An 18,839-nucleotide genomic window follows, 5' to 3' on the forward strand; every position below is an offset into this window, starting at 1 on the left:
TATATATTAACTCAGCTCAACTAGTCAACAGTGTTCCACTTGGAATGCTAATGATATTCCAGGCAACAGGAAATTCTACTTGGAAACACCCGTTTGATATCATCGCCCACTTTCATTTACATGCAGCTTGCAGCTGATATTGATTCTGTCAGTGCATTTCCTTTGCTACCAAGTAAAGGGCTTGGGAACTCCAGAAAGCAGAGGCTGAATAGCTAATAGCATGGCAGGGCCTTTGGATGCTGCCCACCATGGCTGATGGAGACATCAGAGCTATGCCTTCTAGGCAAATCCTGCTCCATTTACTGTTACTTTTGCCTCCCAAGCACCTCCATCCACGTTTGTTTTGCCCACCTGTTCCTTTTTGTCATTCACTTAAATTATGAGCTATTTGGAGCAGGGACTGTCTTGAGATGTTTTGTATAGCACTTGGCACAAAGGGGCTCCTTAGTGCAGCTGTTAAACAGGTCCCTGTGTGTTCCACATATTGTAAGCACACCTACAGGCTAAAGTTCAGCCCATCAGATCAATTACTAACTGGCTGTGCCACTGTCGCCCTGTGGGGAAGGGAGTGGTTCTGGATCCTTTACAAAAAATAGCCATAAAAATTTTAAAATCAAGTCTAGTCCCTGCATCTGATCAGGTCTCTTACTTGGCATACATTGGAGTCTTCTTGATTTAGACAATTTTGGGAGCTCTGCTTGCTTTCATGGAAGTTGCTTGGGAGGCATCGTCAGCTGTCTGCAGCTAAGGCCTGAGGCAGTGCACTTGCTAAGAGGAGTTATTGGCGTCAAAGGGTTTGGATAAGCCCCTGATATTTAGATCCTTGCCTGACTTAACCAGTCTGCAAAACTGGGTTAGAATATGCTCTCTGTATGATTTCTGGTACAGTCCCAGGTGATTAAAATTCTACCTGCTCTACAGGAAAGTTCCTGGCCAGTGGGCTCACTGCCACAGAATAACACTGCACTTTTGTAAGAAAGCCCTTCTCTTCCTGTGGGGCAGGGAGCAGTTAAAGATTCCAGGATTCCATTTTTGGTCTAGTTTGAACCTACTTCCCCCCTCCCCTGCCCAAAAGCAGCCTGTTTGGTATGGCAATTTTGGTGCTTTGGCTTCTCACTTGGACTAGGAAAGGCAGGGATGTGTGAAAAAGAGGAGCATAGAAAATCAACCACACCTCAGAGCAGGTCCATTTTGAGGATGGGGTGAAAGTTGGCACTGGTTCCATTTGATACTCATAAATATTAACCCTTCTATTATGGGATGGGGTCACTGGAGTCTTGTGTTCACTGTGCTGTATCATCCCTCAGAAGTGCACTACATGTGCCACCTTCTCTAGACACGGAGGGCAACAAGCCTATTTGTCCCAGGAGGGGATCATGGTGCAGAAGCTCAGGGCACTAGTAGGTCTGCACGATAATGGCTTAGTGATGGAGCCTCACGGTGGGAGCTTTTGTGTCCTGTCCCCATTTCCAATCAACACTAGAGTCAAACCGATCAGATGAGATATGGAAGCTTTCATGTGACTAGCCTGGGGACAAGAGAGGAGGAGGCACATGCATATGAGAAGTGTTGAGATGCCACATGGCCCTCAGACAATTAAAAAGTGTTGGAGAAAGGGTCAGGAAGCATTAAGGAGTTAAGACAAGAACCAGAGCCGGCTCCAGGGCTTGTGCCGCCCCAAGCAGTGGAAAAAAAAAAGTCACAATTGGCGGTCGTTCCATCACGCTGCTTTCCTCTTTGGCAGCAATTTGGCAGCAGGTCCTTCCCTCTGAGAGGGACCCGCCGCTGAATTGCCGCCAAAGAGCCCAACGAGCCGCCCCTTCCCCTTGGCCGCCCCAAGCACCTGTTTGCTGGGCTGGTTCCTGGAGCCAGCCCTGACAAGAACAATGAATCCTTCTAATTATGCTAGGCACAAAGTCAACAATGCTGCAGCGAGCTCTAGGAATCCCAGACTCAGAGATCACCAAGGCTAAAGTGGCTGCCAGCACTTGGGTTCTAGCCCTCGAGCAGCAGGAAGCGAGGGTGGAGCTTCACCCTTGGTAAATTGATGGCCACTCCAACAGCATTTCAGAGCTCTGACTTCCTACTCCTGAGCTGATGAGGAACCAGAGTGTTGTGATACAAACTTCAACTCAGAGTGGATTATTTTTTGACTTAAAATGGGTTACAGCAAAATGCAAGGGACAAAGCCCAAGCTCTGACCAGGGAGTCGGAGCAGATGAGACTGTGCCTGGGTGGGAGTACATCCTTCACCCCAGTCAACCCGTCTAAAGCTCCCTGGCTGTCTCTGGATAGCTTGTCTTCAGGACGGCAGCAAGCCCCATAGTAAGCTGTCATGTAAGATAAGCATCAGATTTACAGTGCAAATTAGTCTCTCAGACAATGGAGTGAACTATGCATCTTGGTGGCACAGAGGAGCCCAGATTAAGAGAGAGAGAGAGACAGCAGAGATGAAAATACACAAAATAATCAGAGACAGACAGACACACAGCCAGAGTGCAGGCAGAATACTATTCCCTGGAGCCTGTTGCAGCCCATCCTGCTGCTGAAAGCTCTTCACCATCTGTCAAGCCTTTTTTTCAATCAACGACCTGGCCTTTCCAAGGATCCCTTCAGCTTCACCTCATCCTAAGCCAATTTAGAAGGGAAGGAAAAAGGACAGGAAAAAAAGCACCTCTGCATGTATGCTGATTCTCTGCTTTGAGGTCAGCACCCACACAATAGACTCTTATCCTTAGCCAGGGCCTTTCGCAATCCTGACTGGTGTCTGTACAGAGCAGTGAATCTACCTGCTGAGTCTGCAGACAAAGCCACACTTTCTGACCTGATAAGGGAAACGTGAACTGTAAAGAGCATATGTGGAGTGTTAGGATGGCTATGTGCACATCAGAATTGACACACACACAATTTTCAGAGGCATCACAGCAAATGCCTGGGGTTTTGCATTTATTTATTATACATGAAATGACAAAACTGTATGCTATGTTAGCGCTGAGTGCGTCCGGACCGACCGGGTTACTGCTTCCCTCGGCAGCTGATATGATGGACAAGGAGAATCCTTCTCTCTAAGAGAATTTGTGCAAGCTGTACTTGCCGCTTACCCATGAGAAGAGCGCAGGGGCAGGTGAGGAGAGTGTTTAGGAATGGGATACGGGGTCTTTCATTTTTAGGACACTAATTTCAATCCAGTCCCAGGCTAGAGGGAATGGCTTGGCTCAGGGAATGGGAAACAAAGCCTTTCACCTCTATGGAACTGTCTTCCTTTGGTCCTAGATTTCAGGGGGCGGGAGAGACAGGCTGGTTGAGTCAGAAAGATGGGGCTGTTAGTTCAAATCTAACCTGAGCTGATAGGCATCAGAGGTTATCTGCTTGTGGTTACTGTTTGGTGACCAATGTGAAATGAGTTGGGAGGACTCAGTCTAGCAAACAATCACTGTTAGGTAGCAGGGTTTGGAGGAATGAATGGGGTTGGGAGTCAGCTGGTTACAAGTTGTAATCCCATCCCCAACACTGATTTCCTGGGCAAGTCGCTTCCTCTTTCTGTGCCTCTGCAATGTTGCCAACTCTTATGATTTATCATGAGCCCTATGATTATTTGCATTTTTCTTAAAGCCCCACCTCTTGGAGTCATGTGAATGTGTGTGAAACTTGTAAAAGAATAAGTTTCTAGACTCATGGTTAAGGAGAAATGCCTGAACACAGGACTCAAGTGCTTCCTAAAGGCTCAAAAAACAAAAGGAAAATAAAAGAACCCAAAATATGTTGTTTATACAAAATTTCATGATTGTTTGGACCCTGACCTGTGATTTTGAGCATTTGGCCATGCTGTGTCTGTTTCCCCATCTAAAGCACAGGGCCTGGACCTGATATTTACCCATAACTCAAAAGGATGTTGTCAGGGTTAATGAGCTCATATTGGTGCAGTGCTTTTAATACGGAACTGTTGTGAGTGTATCATCACAGCTGGCACTGATTTGATCCCACTGATAGTCTTGGCAAAGATGCCGAAGACTGAACTTCCCATTTATCTCAACAGGGGTGTCTCTAGTGAGAGGTCAGGCACAATGACAAGGTAGAAACTTGCCCTACTGCTGTGTTGTGACTGTTCTGGGGATAAACAAGGCGTTCGGTCTCCAAGCTTTTCAGTCTGGCAATGCACTCCCTTATAAACAACAGCCTCCAGAGCAGGCAGATGCAGCGGAGAGAGAAAGCTTCTGATGTGCAGGCACAGGGATAGCTGTGTCTCACAAACGAAACCACAGCTTAGGCCTTCTGACCTGTGAAAAGCCCCTGTACCAGGGACACTGTCTAGTTTTAAGTCTCATGTGCAGCTGGAAGAATCCTGCCTGACCCATCCTTGTGGCACTTGTAATAAGCCATAGCTCCACCCTGCAGCCTCCCAAGGAGCTGTAGTTCATTCATCCCACCCCACTGTGCTGTTGGGGTTCAAAATACCTCAATGCCAAGTGCAAGGGTTTGATATTTAACAACAACTACCTCTTTGTTTGAACAGTCATGTTATAATCCTGCTCACTAATCCCATGATGCAGCTGGATGGAAGCTGGTTTACAGTCTCAGCTGCCTGGTTCTCCCCAGCCCTGTGGTATCCAGGCAATGAATGCTGTTGCTTTCCACCAAGATGCTTGCCACCAGCAAGAGGCCCAGAAATGCCAGCTTGAGTTTAGCCATTGATTTTTACATGTTAACTCACGGGGTCTGCAATCAGTGAGACATGCTTGCCGCTCACTGCCACCGGCCGCTCGGGAGGCTGCTGCACTCAGCAAAATGGGGGCAGCTGTCTCCCAATCCCAGCACACCACAGGGCTCCTCAGTAGCACAACGAGCTTTAATTGTTCCCTGCACATGCTCTGTAAGCATTATTAGCTGCTGTAGCGTCTACCTTGAAGCACTCAAAGACAGAGTTCAGGAGGGTAAACGAACAGTGATATGGAATGGCTTGTTTTCCTCAGCTGAGCCTTGAGGGTGAAGCAGTGTAAACTCTGATTATGGAAGTGTGAGGATCTGTGTTGCATTTAGTCACTGCTGTAAGTTAGGAACTGGGAGGGTAGCCTTCAAGCGGGGGATAGTGGCTGGGTCTGATACATTTTGGAAGGTGTTTTGTTCCTTTTTGATTCCTGATACACTGTTTCCATTCCAGCTCCACACTTTTACTACTAAGGGCCCACTGCAGAGCACCTGGTTATGACATGGTTACTTTTGTAGGCTAGATGAGACTTGGGTTGTCACCATTTTAATTGCTGATAACCGGATCCCCTGAGGCCTGGCTCCATGCCCCACCTTTCCCCTCAAAGGCCCCGCCCCTGCTCCGTCTCTTCTCCCCAAGGCCCTGCCCTCATCGCTCGCTGCTCTTCCCACCCATCACTGGATCGTCTCAAGGAGGCTGCCTGCAGGGAGGAGGCAGCCCCAGCTGAGCAGGGTCTGGCGCAGGTTAATGGTCTGGCGCCTGCCCCTACCCTTGCCCCTGCCCTACAGTAAGCAGACTTTGGTTTGGATGCCATTTAGGGTTGCTAGGTCCCCTTTTCGACCGAACTTTCTGGTTGAACACTGGGCCCCTGGCAACCGTAAATGGCACCCGGACGCAGAAGCCAAAAACCAGACTGTCTGGGTAAAATCTGGATGGGTGGCAACCCTAGATGGGACATTGACTATATCTTTGAACTGAAGACAGCTCAAGTCTTTAGCATGGTTAACATTTCATCTGAACTACAAAAGGTAACTGCGTTCAGGAACAACCCGGAAGAAGCAACATTGTCTAGGGGCTAGGACACTAGTCTGGGACTCTGGAGGCCAGGGTTCCATTCTTAGCTAGACCACTGATGTGTGTGTGACCTTAGGCAAGACACTTCCCCTTGCTGGGCCTGAGTTGTTCATCCATCTTATTTATTTCATTTGCAAACTCTAGAGGGTAGTGACTGTCTTCTTTTGTGTTTGTACAGTGCCTTGCATACTGGAGCCCTGATCTCTGTTGTGGCATCTATGTACATTATAATACAAATAAACAACATCTCCTTCCACATGGTAGAGATTATAATATAGATGGGCCCACATTAGGGGCCTTTTGCAGGCTAAATGTGCATCCCCCACACCTGATTTAGCATTAGGAGGAAGGAAATCTCAACAAGCCATTTCATAAAAGGGCCTGCAGCACAGTAACATTTCCTCCTCTTCCCAATATACAATGGATGCAGAAGGCCAGAACTTGTGTGTGTGGCTGCCTGGGGCAGGTCATTCAGGTACCTACAGTATGCCAAAAGGCTGGTGATACTGTCAAAAGAGATATCTAAAAGGATTCAGATTTCAATCTGCCCTTAAAAAATTCTGAGGGGCACCCAGTTACGTCACTGCTCACCCATCCACCCACAATCTCAATTTCCAGGGTAAGCCACATTAACCCATAACTAAAGCATGTCAGAATAACGAGTGGCCGCTATCGACTGGACTTTACCAGTCTCTCTCTTGCTGAAAGCACTAAAAAAGCCTCAAACCTAGCTTGGCTGAACATATTTTTTTCAGTGGTCCCAGTCTGCCATCAGCTTCTCTTCCCTGATTAGTCTCTGAGCTTTTGCATCAGACAAAGCCTTTGATTGCAGGCTAGTGGGAATGGATAATCTAAAACAACATCAGAAACCCATGCTATTTATCTTCCTGCTGGGGTCACACGGCCACTAGGAGATTTAGAACTGTAAACTCTTTTGGGCCGAGACCATCTCTTACTTGTGCATGTGCAATGCCTAGGACAGTGGGCCCTGATCTCAAGTTGGGGTCTTTAGATGTGACTACAGTAAATATTATTGTTATTTTCCACCTTCGAATCACCAAACAAACCCACAAAGCAGTCCCAGGGCTCAAAAGAGTCTCAGAGGCATGAAATTTTTATAATCAGATAAAGCTTTCAGAATCTAGATGTTATTTTCTTTAAAAAAATCGCCTGCCACTCAGCTGAAGAGATTTTTTTTAACTTCTCTTTTTGTAAGACCAATGCAAAGTCCAGTTTTTTGTGTCCTCTCCTCGCCCGCACTGGTTTGGTAGTAGTAGTAGTTATGCTCGATTCTCAGAGCTGTTTTTAGCAGATAGTTATGGTATCTGGCTTGAAAAGCCTTATGAGGCTCCAGTTAAAAACAGCCCTGTTAATTTAGCACAGATAAAAACATAGGAGAAAAATAATTAATATTTGTGAAAGGACAAAATAAAGGTCATTGTCACGCTTCTATGAGGTCTTGACAAACAATGGGAGTAAACAACATACTTCAATCTGCTGTAAGAAATGGCTCCTCTTTCATGCTCTGGCACTCCCTGGTGGATTTTACACTATGGCAGACTCATAGATCCCTGCAGGCTCCTCTGTCCCACATTGGCTATGGGTCCTTCCTATCACAATGTTGCCACATTTGAGGATTTTAGCTGTAGTGACATGATTTCAGTCCCTGCTGCAGGCATATGAGAGTGGCAGAAGTTACCTGACAGGGAAGGAGGCCTGAAGTGCAAGCCCACAGATTTGGAGTTAGTACTAGCTCTTCTATTGACTGCTGTTACTATGGCTGTGCCCTGCACAACCATTATTAAACAAGGCTTCATATGGCTACCTTTGAAGAGGTGCCCATCATTCATGCATTTCACCGGCAAGACATCTGACAGCTTGGACAAGGACACTTCAGGCAGGCCTAGCAATAGAACCTACCTCTCGATTATAACAGACTCAAGGCTCATCCACTTTGCCAAAATCTTTCAGAAGAAACATGGCAAATTTGATGATTCTATAACTCACTCTAACACAGCATGATTCTGTGTCTAGCAGCTTGACCCGCTTTAGAGGTTTATGATTCTGCTACTGCTTGTGCACAAAGAGATCAGGTTCCTTCGCTCAAGTGGCAGAGGCTCACGCTTTTACATCAGAGGTCTTAGAATCATAGACTATTAGGGTTGGAAGGGACCTCAGGAGGTCATCTAGTCCAACCCCCTGCTCAAAGCAGGACCAATCCCCAGACAGTTCCTGCAGATGACCCAAATGGTGTGTTGTTACAATAGATTTTACTGTCTGCAACTACTAGACTACTTCCCACAGTTAGAGATCAGGAATCTTGCTGCCCAGTCTTTGTCTCAGATATACTCGTGTAACCCACTCACAACATGTGTGTTGGGTCTCCCTGTAGGGCAGGGGTGGCCAACCTGTGGCTCCGGAGCCACATGCGGCTCTTCAGAAGTTAATATGTGGCTCCTTGTACAGGCGCTGACTCCGAGGCTGGAGCTACAGGGGCCAACTTTCCAATGTGCCAGGGCGTGCTCACTGCTCAACCCCTGGGTCTCCCACAGGCCCTGCCCCCACTCCACCTATTCCCACCCGAGCCTGTCATGCCCTTGCTCCTCCTCCAACCCAGAGTGTCCTGCATGCCACGAAACACTTGATTGGGAGGTGTGGGGAGGGAGGGGGAGGTGTTGATCGGTGGGGCTGCCGGTGGGTGGGAGGGGCTAGGAGTGGGGGGGGAGCTAATGGGGGGCTGCTGAGGTATTAATGTGGCTCTTTGACAATGTACATTGGTAAATTCTGGCTCCTTCTCAGGCTTGGGTTGGCCACCCCTGCTCTAGGAGCTCCCACTCACTCCTTTTGCTGAAGTAGAAGAGGTCTGTGCTGTGGGTCTCAAGTTTGTGGGTTCAGACTCTGCTGTGGAACAATGGAAGTGGAAAAAATACATATATTTAGACAAATACAAATATAAGAGCTAGTGTAAGGACCCTGAAGTAATTGTTGCAATGATTTTATATTGTAAAACATTGTGCTCAGAAGTTACTTTCATTGTTGTGTTAACATTTATTTTACTGTTGCAATTTCCAGTGCTTGTATATTGGCTAATGGGGGCTGTCCTTTCCAAAAGAGGATGTGGAAGGCTGAGGGCTTGTCTCTATGAACACTTGGTTGGGCTGTTACTCTATCCCACACGAACCTGCTGTGCACTAATAGTGCACGTGAACCCTGCTGCCGTGCACTAAAAGTTCCCTAGTACGCTTTGATCTACCTGCTCTGAAACAGGAGTAGATTAAAGTACACTTTTAGTGCATCAGCAAGATCCACATGAGCACTTAGTGGGCAGCAGGCTAGAATGCGGTAGAGTTACACTCCCATTTACTATGAACTAAGCGTTCATGTAGACAAGTCCAGAGTGTGTTTGAGAGTGAGAGCAGCATGCAGGAGATTTTGACTGTGTTTCCAGAAAGCAGAAGACCCTGCCTGTGTAAGCTCTTAAAGAGCAGAACATGGATTTAGGAAACTTCTTTCCAGAAAGCAAGCCTCATACTCAAAAGGTGTCACAACAGCATTCCTAGGGGAGTGGAAGCCTCAGGGCGCTGCTAATAAGATATAGAGTTTTCCACCGGTAGGTCACCAATTTAACTCTCGCCCAGCTCAATAAGGATTAAAATGAGGGCTGTCAAGCGATTAAAAAAATTAATCACACTTAATCGTGCTGTTAAAAAACAATAGAATACCATTTATTTAAATATTTTTGTATGGTTTTCACATTTTCAAATATATTGATTTCAATTTCAACACAAAATACAAAGTGTACAGTGCTCACTTTATATTTCTTTTTATTATAAATATTTGCACTATGAAAATCAATAGCGTTTTTCAATTCACTTAACACAAATACTGTAGTGCAATCTCATTATCATGAAAGTTGAACTTACAAATGTAGAATTATGCACAAAAAACCTGCATTCAAAAACAAAACAATGTCAAACTTTAAAGCCTACAAGCCCACTCAGTCCTACTTCTTGTTCAGCCAAGCACTCAGACAAACAAGTTTGTTTACATTTACAGGAGATAATACTGCCTGCTTCTTGTTTACAATGTCACCTGAAGGTGAGAACAGACATTCGTATCGCACTGTTGTAGCCGGCGTTGAAAGATATTTATGTGCTAGATACGCTAAAGACTCATATGTCCCTTCATGCTTCAACCACCATTCCAGAGGACATGCGTCCATGCTGATGATGGGTTCTGCTCAATAACGATCCAAAGCAGTGCGGACTAACACATGTTCATTTTCATCATCTGAGTCAGATGCCACCAGCAGAAAATTGATTTTCTTTTTTGGTGGTTCAGATTCTGTAGTTTCTGCATCTGAGTGTTGCTCTTTTAAGACTTCTGAAAGCATGCTCCAAAACCTCAGATTTTGCAAGGCATTTCAGACTCTTAAATCTTGGGTTGAGTGCTGTAACTATCTTTAGAAATCTCACATTGGTAACTTCTTTGCATTTTGTCAAATCTGCAGTGAAAATGTTCTTAAAATGAACAACATGCTGGGTCATCCTCCAAGACTGCTATAACATGAAATATATGGCAGAATGTCGGTAAAACACAGAGCAGGAGACATACAATTCTCCCCCAAGGAGTTCAGTCACAAATTTAATTAACACACAATTTTTTTTAATGAGTGTCATCAGTATGGAAGCATGTTCTTTGGAATGGTGGCCGAAGTATGAAGGGGCATACAAATGTTTAGCCTATTTGGCATGTAAATACCTTGCAATGCCAGCTACAAAAGTGCCATGTGAACATCTGTTCTCACTTTCAGGTGACATTGTAAATAACAAGCGGGCAGCATTATCTCCTGTAAATGTAAACAAACTTGTTTGTCTTAGCAATTGGCTGAACAAGGAGTAGGACCGAGTGGACTTGTTGGCGCTACAGTTTTACTTTGTTTTGTTTTTGAGTGCAGTTATGTAACAAAAAAATCTACATTTGTGAGTTGCACTTTCACAATAAAGAGATTGCACTACAGTACTTCTAGCAGGTGAACTGAAAAATAGTATTTCTTTTGTTTATCATTTTTGCAATTCAAATATTTGTAATAAAGATAATATAAAGTGAGCACTATATACTTTGCATTCTGTGTTGTAATTGAAATCAATATATTTGGAAATGTAGAAAAACAGTCAAAATATTTAATACATTTCAATTGGTATTCTATTGTTTAAAAGTGCAATTTCATCTGCAATTAATTTTTTTACTCACAATTAATGGTACTAACATTGTTCAAGGGGACAACAAATCTCCCTTCCTTGTGCTGCACAGACACACACAGCTGCTTCCTAGGTATGTAAAAGTGCTCTCGGAGTGAAAATTTCTTCCATACCCAACATCCTGTATCTTGCATGCTAGCTCTTTTGGATCATTTGTGGCCAAGAGAGATTCCAGTATTGCAACAGGGACTCTATTCTTCAACTTCCATGTAGTTACTCAAGCAGACAACCCCCTGCTCCCAATGCAGTCATGGCAGTGTTTATATGGTGCTGCATTCGTGGACCCTTCAGTAACTAAGGCTGCAGATGCCTTGGAACAGTCACTGCTGTGACATATGAGGCAGCTTTTCAGTGGAGCTGGGGGTCTGGTTTTGCTCTCAGAATTGGCTGGATATTTAGGCCTCCCTCAGGAAGTTCCCCCTCCAACAGTGGATGAAACAGCTGGAATAACTGAGAGACAACAGCATTAAACTTCCCTCCTTTCCCCCTGAAGACAGATTCACTCCTCAAGTTCCACTCCAGAGGTTTTGCACTAACTTACTGTTGCTTTCCTTGCCCACTCCCACCAAGCAGGTAATGAGGAGACTAAGCCCAAGCTTAGGAGTGGAGAAGCCCCAGACATCTCTTGGCTGGTTGATTCCTGAATCAGTCTTGACATTATTTCTGGGCATTTCCTGTAACTGCCTGGAGAATAGTGGCTAACTCTGAAGTATTTCCATATTGCCCTACGGGCTGAAGGTTTTCTGTCCTCCCCACTCTGCTTTCTGACCATCCTTGTTTGCTGATGGACTTCAGTCTGTAGGGTGTATCTCCAGGCAGTGGGAGAAAGGCAGTCAAACAAGACCCTTTCTGCAGGTTACCTTTCCACTAGGTGACCCATTTCATATACTGCTTTAAATCCTACTGCATACATGGCTGGGACAGTGGTAGAGATAGGGAGGACGGGAGAAGCATGGATATTTAATGACAACATATGGCATGTTTCTCCCCGGCATAAAGGGATTAAAAACAAAAGTTACTTTTTCAAACCCATACTCTCAAAGCATAGATCAGATCAATCAGCCCTCAAAAGCCATATAGTCTGTAGGATATGAACTGACCATTGGATGTCAAGCTGACACTGCCTGCAACTGTCATGACCCCACTACTCCACACAGTCTCGGAGGCTGGCCTGCCTGGAGGTGCCCAACACATTCCTACTAGCACAGAGGAATGATATCACCCCATGTTGAATCTCCGATTATTCAGTAGTTTCTTTTTTCAAATCCATTCCATTGGAGAATTGGAAAATACATAATACACAGGACCTACAAGTACTGTGCACTTTGCTGGTACACAACCAGCCATGCAGTAGAGGGAGCACAAGTTAATTATCAATTCTGCCGAGCTGGGCAGAAACAGATCGCCTAAGAAGGGCAGAGAAGGCAAACAAAGCAAGAGTCCCGTTAAGGAAGCTGAGGGGCAGGGGAACGAGGAGGTAAAAGTTATGGGTAGGGAAGGAAATAATTTGTAAAACCCTCCTAGAAGCTTCAGACAACAACCAACAGTGACAATTACAGGCCAGATCTACAGGGGCCCAAGCACTTGCGACTCCCATTGACTTGATCGGATTGTCCGCGTAGCACCTCTGAAAATCTGGCCTGTCTCTCTAAAAACCAATGCTGTGAATTTTCTCTTCATGCTTGGGCTAAACAAAGAATGATTAGAAACCCTTCCCAGAGCCAAAGCCATGAGTTTGCCTATAGCTGTGGGAAGAGCCCGCTGCGTTCAGAAGACCAGTGGTGGGGGGTATTTGCAAGACCTGCTGGACCTCCAGTCATAGGCACACTTTTCCTTAACACAGCTGCTCTCGGATGTGACAGGGACAGACAGATATGTTAGTGGAAGACGACGTGGGAGGGTTTCGGGAATTCCATTGTCCATGGCATGTATGCAAAGTGTTTTCCCTGTCGGTGCTGTCTTCCTGCATTACAGCATGCATGCAGCAGGGTATGCGTGACACTTCTTTAATGGGGATCAGGGGGAGCTTTGGTGATTGACACATTTACATGGGGAACAATCAAGTCACCTTTTCCAGCAGCACATATGCCAAGAGAATCCCAGCCACTTGCAGAATGAAAAGGTGGTGTTATTGCTAGAGAACAACCAACACATGTCCTGATCCAAGCAAGGATTTAAGATGGAATCAATACCTGGAATATTATTTTGGTTTAAAAAAGCAAGAACAATCTTCCTCAATTTAAATAACCCCCAATGGGCCTTTTCTGGACTCTCCTCCCACTGACAGACAGACCTTACACTAGGGCATTCTCATGCAAGAAACCCTCTTAAATATCAAACACCACCACAAAAAAAGCCAAACGGTTTAAAAGAGTTTGCGCACATACCACATTCCTGCTAGGCACCGGCATTCATCTGCCTCATGAAAGCTCCTGGAATAACCAGGATCATGCACACATATTCTGCCAACACAATGTCATTGCCTATTTTTGAACACGTTTCAAAACACATTAAGCCGGGAGACTCCAGTTATGACTAGAGATGGATGTGATCACTGAGTCCTGGGTCCTAACACTCCAAACTTTGTAAAAGTTTGTCTCTGGATCAACTTCATGGCTGATTCCTGTTTCTGTAATGGCTGAATCAAAAAAGACTGACCTGGATCCCAATCTGAACTCTCTAGCTCTCTACCTAGGAGTTTATACCAAGCTCCTTACCATGGCATTCGAGTGCCTTTCTGGCTAGGGCCCATTAAATTCAGACTGATGCTGTCCACTCAGCTCTCAGACCTCCTTTCCTGCACAGCAGCTGACCAATTTCTAGCTGGTTGATGGCAGCCCCTGGATGCTGTTCAAAGCTGGTACCTTTTTTTGCAGCTGGGGTCTGTCTCTTCTGCTTCAGCCTGGAGCATAAAGAGCCAGTACTGGTAGAGACCAAAGGCCCTTTTCCCCTCCTCTAACCCTATTCTGAATTGCCCGAGAGAGAACTGCTCTGCTACATCTCCGTACATCAGCTAGGAAAGAATAAACAAATTGGAGAGACACTCAAGAACGAAAGGGATCCCCATTCCCCTCCTCCCACCCACCCAACCATTGCAGTCAAAGGTAACAAGATGACATGCTTACCACCCTATCAGTGTTGCTACTGTGAGGGAGGTGCATAGTGGGTATAACAGTAGTGGTGTGGGGTGGGGCAAATGAAGAACCAATGGATTTAGGGTAGGAAGTGAGGTGAGCTAAGAGAATGGAAGCAATAGGGTTTTTGAGACAGGGCATGGGAGAAATGTTTTACCTAGGGAGTGTTGCATGTGTCACTGACTGAGGTGGAACATTTTTGTTAAAGCTTTGCTAGCACGTCTCCGCTGGTTCTGTCCTGCTCAATGTGTTTCTGGCTGCTTCCCTCATAACTTTGGGAAACTGGTTGCAATTTCCATGCGAGAACAGCCTCATTTTTCAGGAGATTGTAGCTGCTTTCCACAGGGATGCCCCTTCAGCGGAAGCCCCACAACTCAGCTTCCCCACAAAGGTGGCTGAAGTGTAATTACAACAAGCACAAACATAGGTTTGTGGTGTAGGGCCATGCTCGTAAGTCAACAGTAATGGCTCCTGACATCAGTGAGCCCACCGTGTAACAGCAGACAGGGAGCCAGCGTGCCTGAACTATCTAACGTGGAGATGAGCCAATGCTGGATCTCTGGCTGTCATCCTCCAGCAAGGCAGGGCAAGAGGCACATGGGCTGGCCACTCGTAGGGACTATCCAGGAAGCTTTACACACAGTCCAGGAAGTCTCTTCCCCACCCCCCCCCCCGCCACTTCTCTTTCACACACATGCTGGTTTATATATTCATGTATTCTTAACAGAAACATTAGCTGCCATAATTGGCTCCATTATTGGGGGTTATTAGAGCTTTCAATCACTGCCTCTGTGGCCTCATGTAGTGCTAGGGAAATGCATGGGCACAACAAACAGGGAACAGGCATGACCAGCAGCAGAGCTTTTTAATTATTCTTTCTCTAGCTTGTTGCTGTGGCAACTTAAAAAAAAAAAGATTCTGGCAGGAACTGCAGCATGTGGAGAACTGTAAACTTCTCCGTTTGTGGAAAACAGTGGTCATGTCTCTGAAAAGCCAGAGAGAGACAGAGAAGGGCTCTTTTCAAAGCATGCTACAGCAAGAGCCAAAAAAGGTCTGCTAGCAAATTTATTCTCATGGCTGGCCTGGATCACTACTGGTCTTTACACACCAAAGCTTCCCAGAAGCTAATGTAGTGCAGGAGTGACGGGTTCTGGGAAGGAGTTCTTCTGAAATCAGCTGAATCATGCTGTATTTAGACCCTGGCAGCATAGGGCCTTCTTGCTTCCCCCACAAATATATTATGACCGAAGGAAGAGGCCTGTTCCAATAGCAGCTCTATGAAACTGAGCTTCTTTTTGATGAAAGATTCTGGATTAATATCCCAGGAGCATCAAGCTTTCCATTCATACATGGAAGAGAACAGCAAGAACAGGAGAAATTGTTGAGTTCTGAAAGCATTGCAATTTGGCCAGAAAACTTGTGCCTGATCTCATAAAAAGTGCCATGGAGTTCAAAACATTCAGCGTCCTCTGAGCAGTCAGAAGAGCAACAGCCATGGATATGGATATTGCATACCTGGATATTGTTTGAAATAAAGGAAATTTAGAAGGCCTTACTTTGTGCACTGAATTCTAGCATTCCAACATGAGGCAGGAATGACTATAAAAGGATATCAATATCAGTTTTAATTCATAACACAACATATCCAACAGCAATGTCCCCTAGCACCACTGTGAAGCATTCATTTAATGGGAAGAACTTTACTGTGTCCACTACACCATTTCCTGAAGGACCCAGACAGTTACTGATCAGGTTGGACCTTGCTTAGCATGCAAAATCCAACCAGGGCACAACCAAGAGGGCTAGTGCTGGCTGGCCAATTCTCACTCGGTAAAGTTTCAGTTTTGAACACATATTAAAACACAGGTTTGCTTGTCTCGGGAAAAGTGCAAGCCCACAGTGCAGGACATTGTGAATTCTCTTCTATGCTTCTCAGCCCATGTCCAAACTAACCCGCGGCATCGGCGGGTTAAAATCGATTGCTCGGGGATCGATATATCGCGTCTAATCTGGACGCGATGTATCAATCCCCGAGCGCGCTTACATCGATTCTGGAACTCCATCAACCCGAACGGAGTTCCGGAATCGACATGGAGAGCCGCGGACATCGATGCCGCGCCGTCTGGACGGGTGAGTACCTCGATTTTAGAAATTCGACTTCAGCTACGTTATTCACGTAGCTGAAGTTGCGTATCTAAAATCGATTTTAATACCCTAGTCTGGACGTGGCCATAGTGTGTATGGAAGAGCCATTAGATGGGGGAGGGGGAGAGAAATGGGGTGGATAGTGGATGCAGAGTAAAGAATGGCAGCAGTAGTAACCACTGCTCCTGCCACCGCCACCAGGATATTTGCTACAGAGAGATGCTGCCTTGTGAAAATGCACGAAGAGAATTTAAGTTTCCCTCTGCAGTCAGTGGCTCAGACGGTAATAACTTCCTGTGAGTTAGACTCACTTGTTGGGACTGATTTCCCCTGTGAAGGGAGCTGCAGAGAGGATGGGAGGTGCTCGTATCAGGTCAACAGGGGAAGCAGACATTCAAGCTAGACACATTGTAATACAACCTCTATTTCCTCCCCTTCCTCCACAGGTGGCATGAAGGCTCATGGCTTCCTGATCCTCACCTCAGCGGTCACGGAACTGAACTGCATTAATGATCTTGGGGTGAATTTTTTAAGCAGACTGACAGCAACTTCAGTAAAACAGGAACTGTAAAACTGCACCTCAGCCAAAGGGGAGCTTTACCCAGGGCAGAAAGGAGGCACTGGCCAGACCTACATGTGGTCTCCATAGCTGCACACCAGCCCTGCTCTGTGCAGCAGTAAAGAGTCTGCAAGGTGATGAAGTGGGAAAGAGCTATTCCAAAGTGTTAACATCATTAAATTCTCAGTGTAAGTTTCTAAATCTCCAATTATTTAAGGGAAAACACCCTTACAAAGAAAACAGCAGTCCTGCAAACCCAAAAGGCAGAAAAAGCCTGGAAAGTCATAGTCAAGTTACACTTAGAAACACACCCAACCACTAGATATTCAAGAGAGAGACACAGTTTTAAAGGGACTCAAACAACCTTAACTCTGCCTCATGCCGTTACAACCTATCATACAGACGTTGCCTATAAGATGAAGACATTTTGATCCAGAATTGTTAATGAAGGGTGTTCAGATAAGAACTTTAAGGAGTTAAGGAGTGGCTGTGGAAATCTTAAGTCTGCTTTGTGTAACTTGCCTGTGTAGTCAAGGAACTCATTTTGTAGATGTGCTATAGCTCCCTCCAGTCCAATTCCAACCAGTCTGTACCTCTGTTGTGCATGAAAGGTATTCTGCACATCAGAAACCTCATTATGCTGTGGGGGAGTTGTCCTGAAGAAGAATCCAGGTCCTGATTATTTTTGGTGAACAAATAAAAAGATTACTTCTGTCCAGCACTGGCTTATGATTTTGAAGGTAAGAGTAGTGCTGCTTTAACGCTGAGACACATGCACTTCGGTTTAAATGCTACAGCTGAGAAAAATCAGTCTATCAAATAAGAGCTAGAAAGGCCATACAGAGCACTTCTCAATTTCCAGAGGCACTGATGCAGTGAAGATATATGTTGCTTGAGGATAGGATTGTCACCTGGCTTCGGGTGGTGATACAATGGCAGAAGTTAAGGTTGGGCATGTGGTTTTCACTATGCACATCTATCCAGTTTATTTCATATTTTGAAGGTGTCCAGCATCTTAGCATCTACGCATTTCCATATTTTTAAACATTTGTGTTTTTTGAGAAAACTGCAGTGTTCCTTCACAGGTCAGGTCACTTTGGTAGTTCATAGATATTAACCATCTTATCTTCATGGGGGGGCGGGATTGGTGTTGGAATTTTCTTAGGATTTTTAACATATTTATAAAATACATCATGACAGGAATCCGTATGAAGGCTACAAGCTGCACACAGTATGGTGGACTCCAGCCTGTTTCACTGGAGAGCTTGGCAGAAAGCACCTCGCTCCAAAAGGTGATTTAGGATGTGCTACAACAAGGACAGTGGGGGCACCTGGCCTCTAACCAATACTGTGCAGTAGCTGAAAGGAGCTCCCTGCCTGAGCAACCTTCCTGTTCCAGTTACTGAAAGCAACAGAGGAGGTCTAATCCCCCAAACAGAGCACAAATTAATTTATTCCACGGAGTTCTTCTAACAGTGGATTTATAACCCTGTCATCAGCAAAAGACCTTATGGGCTATGTCCCCCCCACCCATCGTCTCAATAGCACACTGTGTGGTTTTGGATGATGGCATGAGAACCACTGCATCTGGCTCTGTCCATTACTGCTCGGTGCTAACAGACCTTAGTACGACCAAATTCTATCAGAAGGACGTGTATTCCATCTGATTGCATCTCTCTTCCTCTACTGTAAGTTCCTTGTCTTGTTAGATTGTACATTTTTTGGACTGAGGGCTGTGTTTTTGCATGCAACACTTTGCAAGAACTACTGCAATACAAATATGAAAACATGATTCTAATATTCCTCTCTGAGAGAGCTCTTGGTGCCTAGATACCATAGGCATTTTCAAAAGGTTGATAAAGATCATTGACGTAGCCTGGCTGTAGTTTACTACCTAGGCAGGTATTCTACAGTGCTCACAGGAGCTGCCCCTGGTTAGGAGTCTTGGGTTAGCAGGAGTC

The 18,839-nt window shown here is 45.5% G+C and overlaps 1 protein-coding gene across 9 annotated transcripts in view; it reads right to left on the minus strand.

Annotated features, from left to right (window-relative positions):
• Window positions 1-18,839, minus strand: part of LOC115650270 (transmembrane protein 263-like) — a 351,659-nt gene that overhangs the window by 3,645 nt on the left and 329,175 nt on the right. The window contains exons 1-2 of one of the 9 annotated variants that reach the window (XM_030559971.1): window positions 5,713-5,724; window positions 2,561-2,563 (exon numbers count right to left, since the gene is read on the minus strand). The exons of the other annotated variants lie outside the window; for them this stretch is intronic. Of the exons in view, the coding sequence (XP_030415831.1) occupies window positions 2,561-2,563; window positions 5,713-5,719 (10 nt within the window). The 5' untranslated portion in view covers window positions 5,720-5,724. Of the gene's footprint in view, window positions 1-2,560; window positions 2,564-5,712; window positions 5,725-18,839 lie in introns of those variants that run through there. 9 annotated transcript variants of the gene reach the window in all.

The sequence above is a fragment of the Gopherus evgoodei genome, chromosome 4, assembly GCF_007399415.2.
Source record: "Gopherus evgoodei ecotype Sinaloan lineage chromosome 4, rGopEvg1_v1.p, whole genome shotgun sequence".
Classification (NCBI taxonomy): Eukaryota; Metazoa; Chordata; order Testudines; family Testudinidae; genus Gopherus; species Gopherus evgoodei.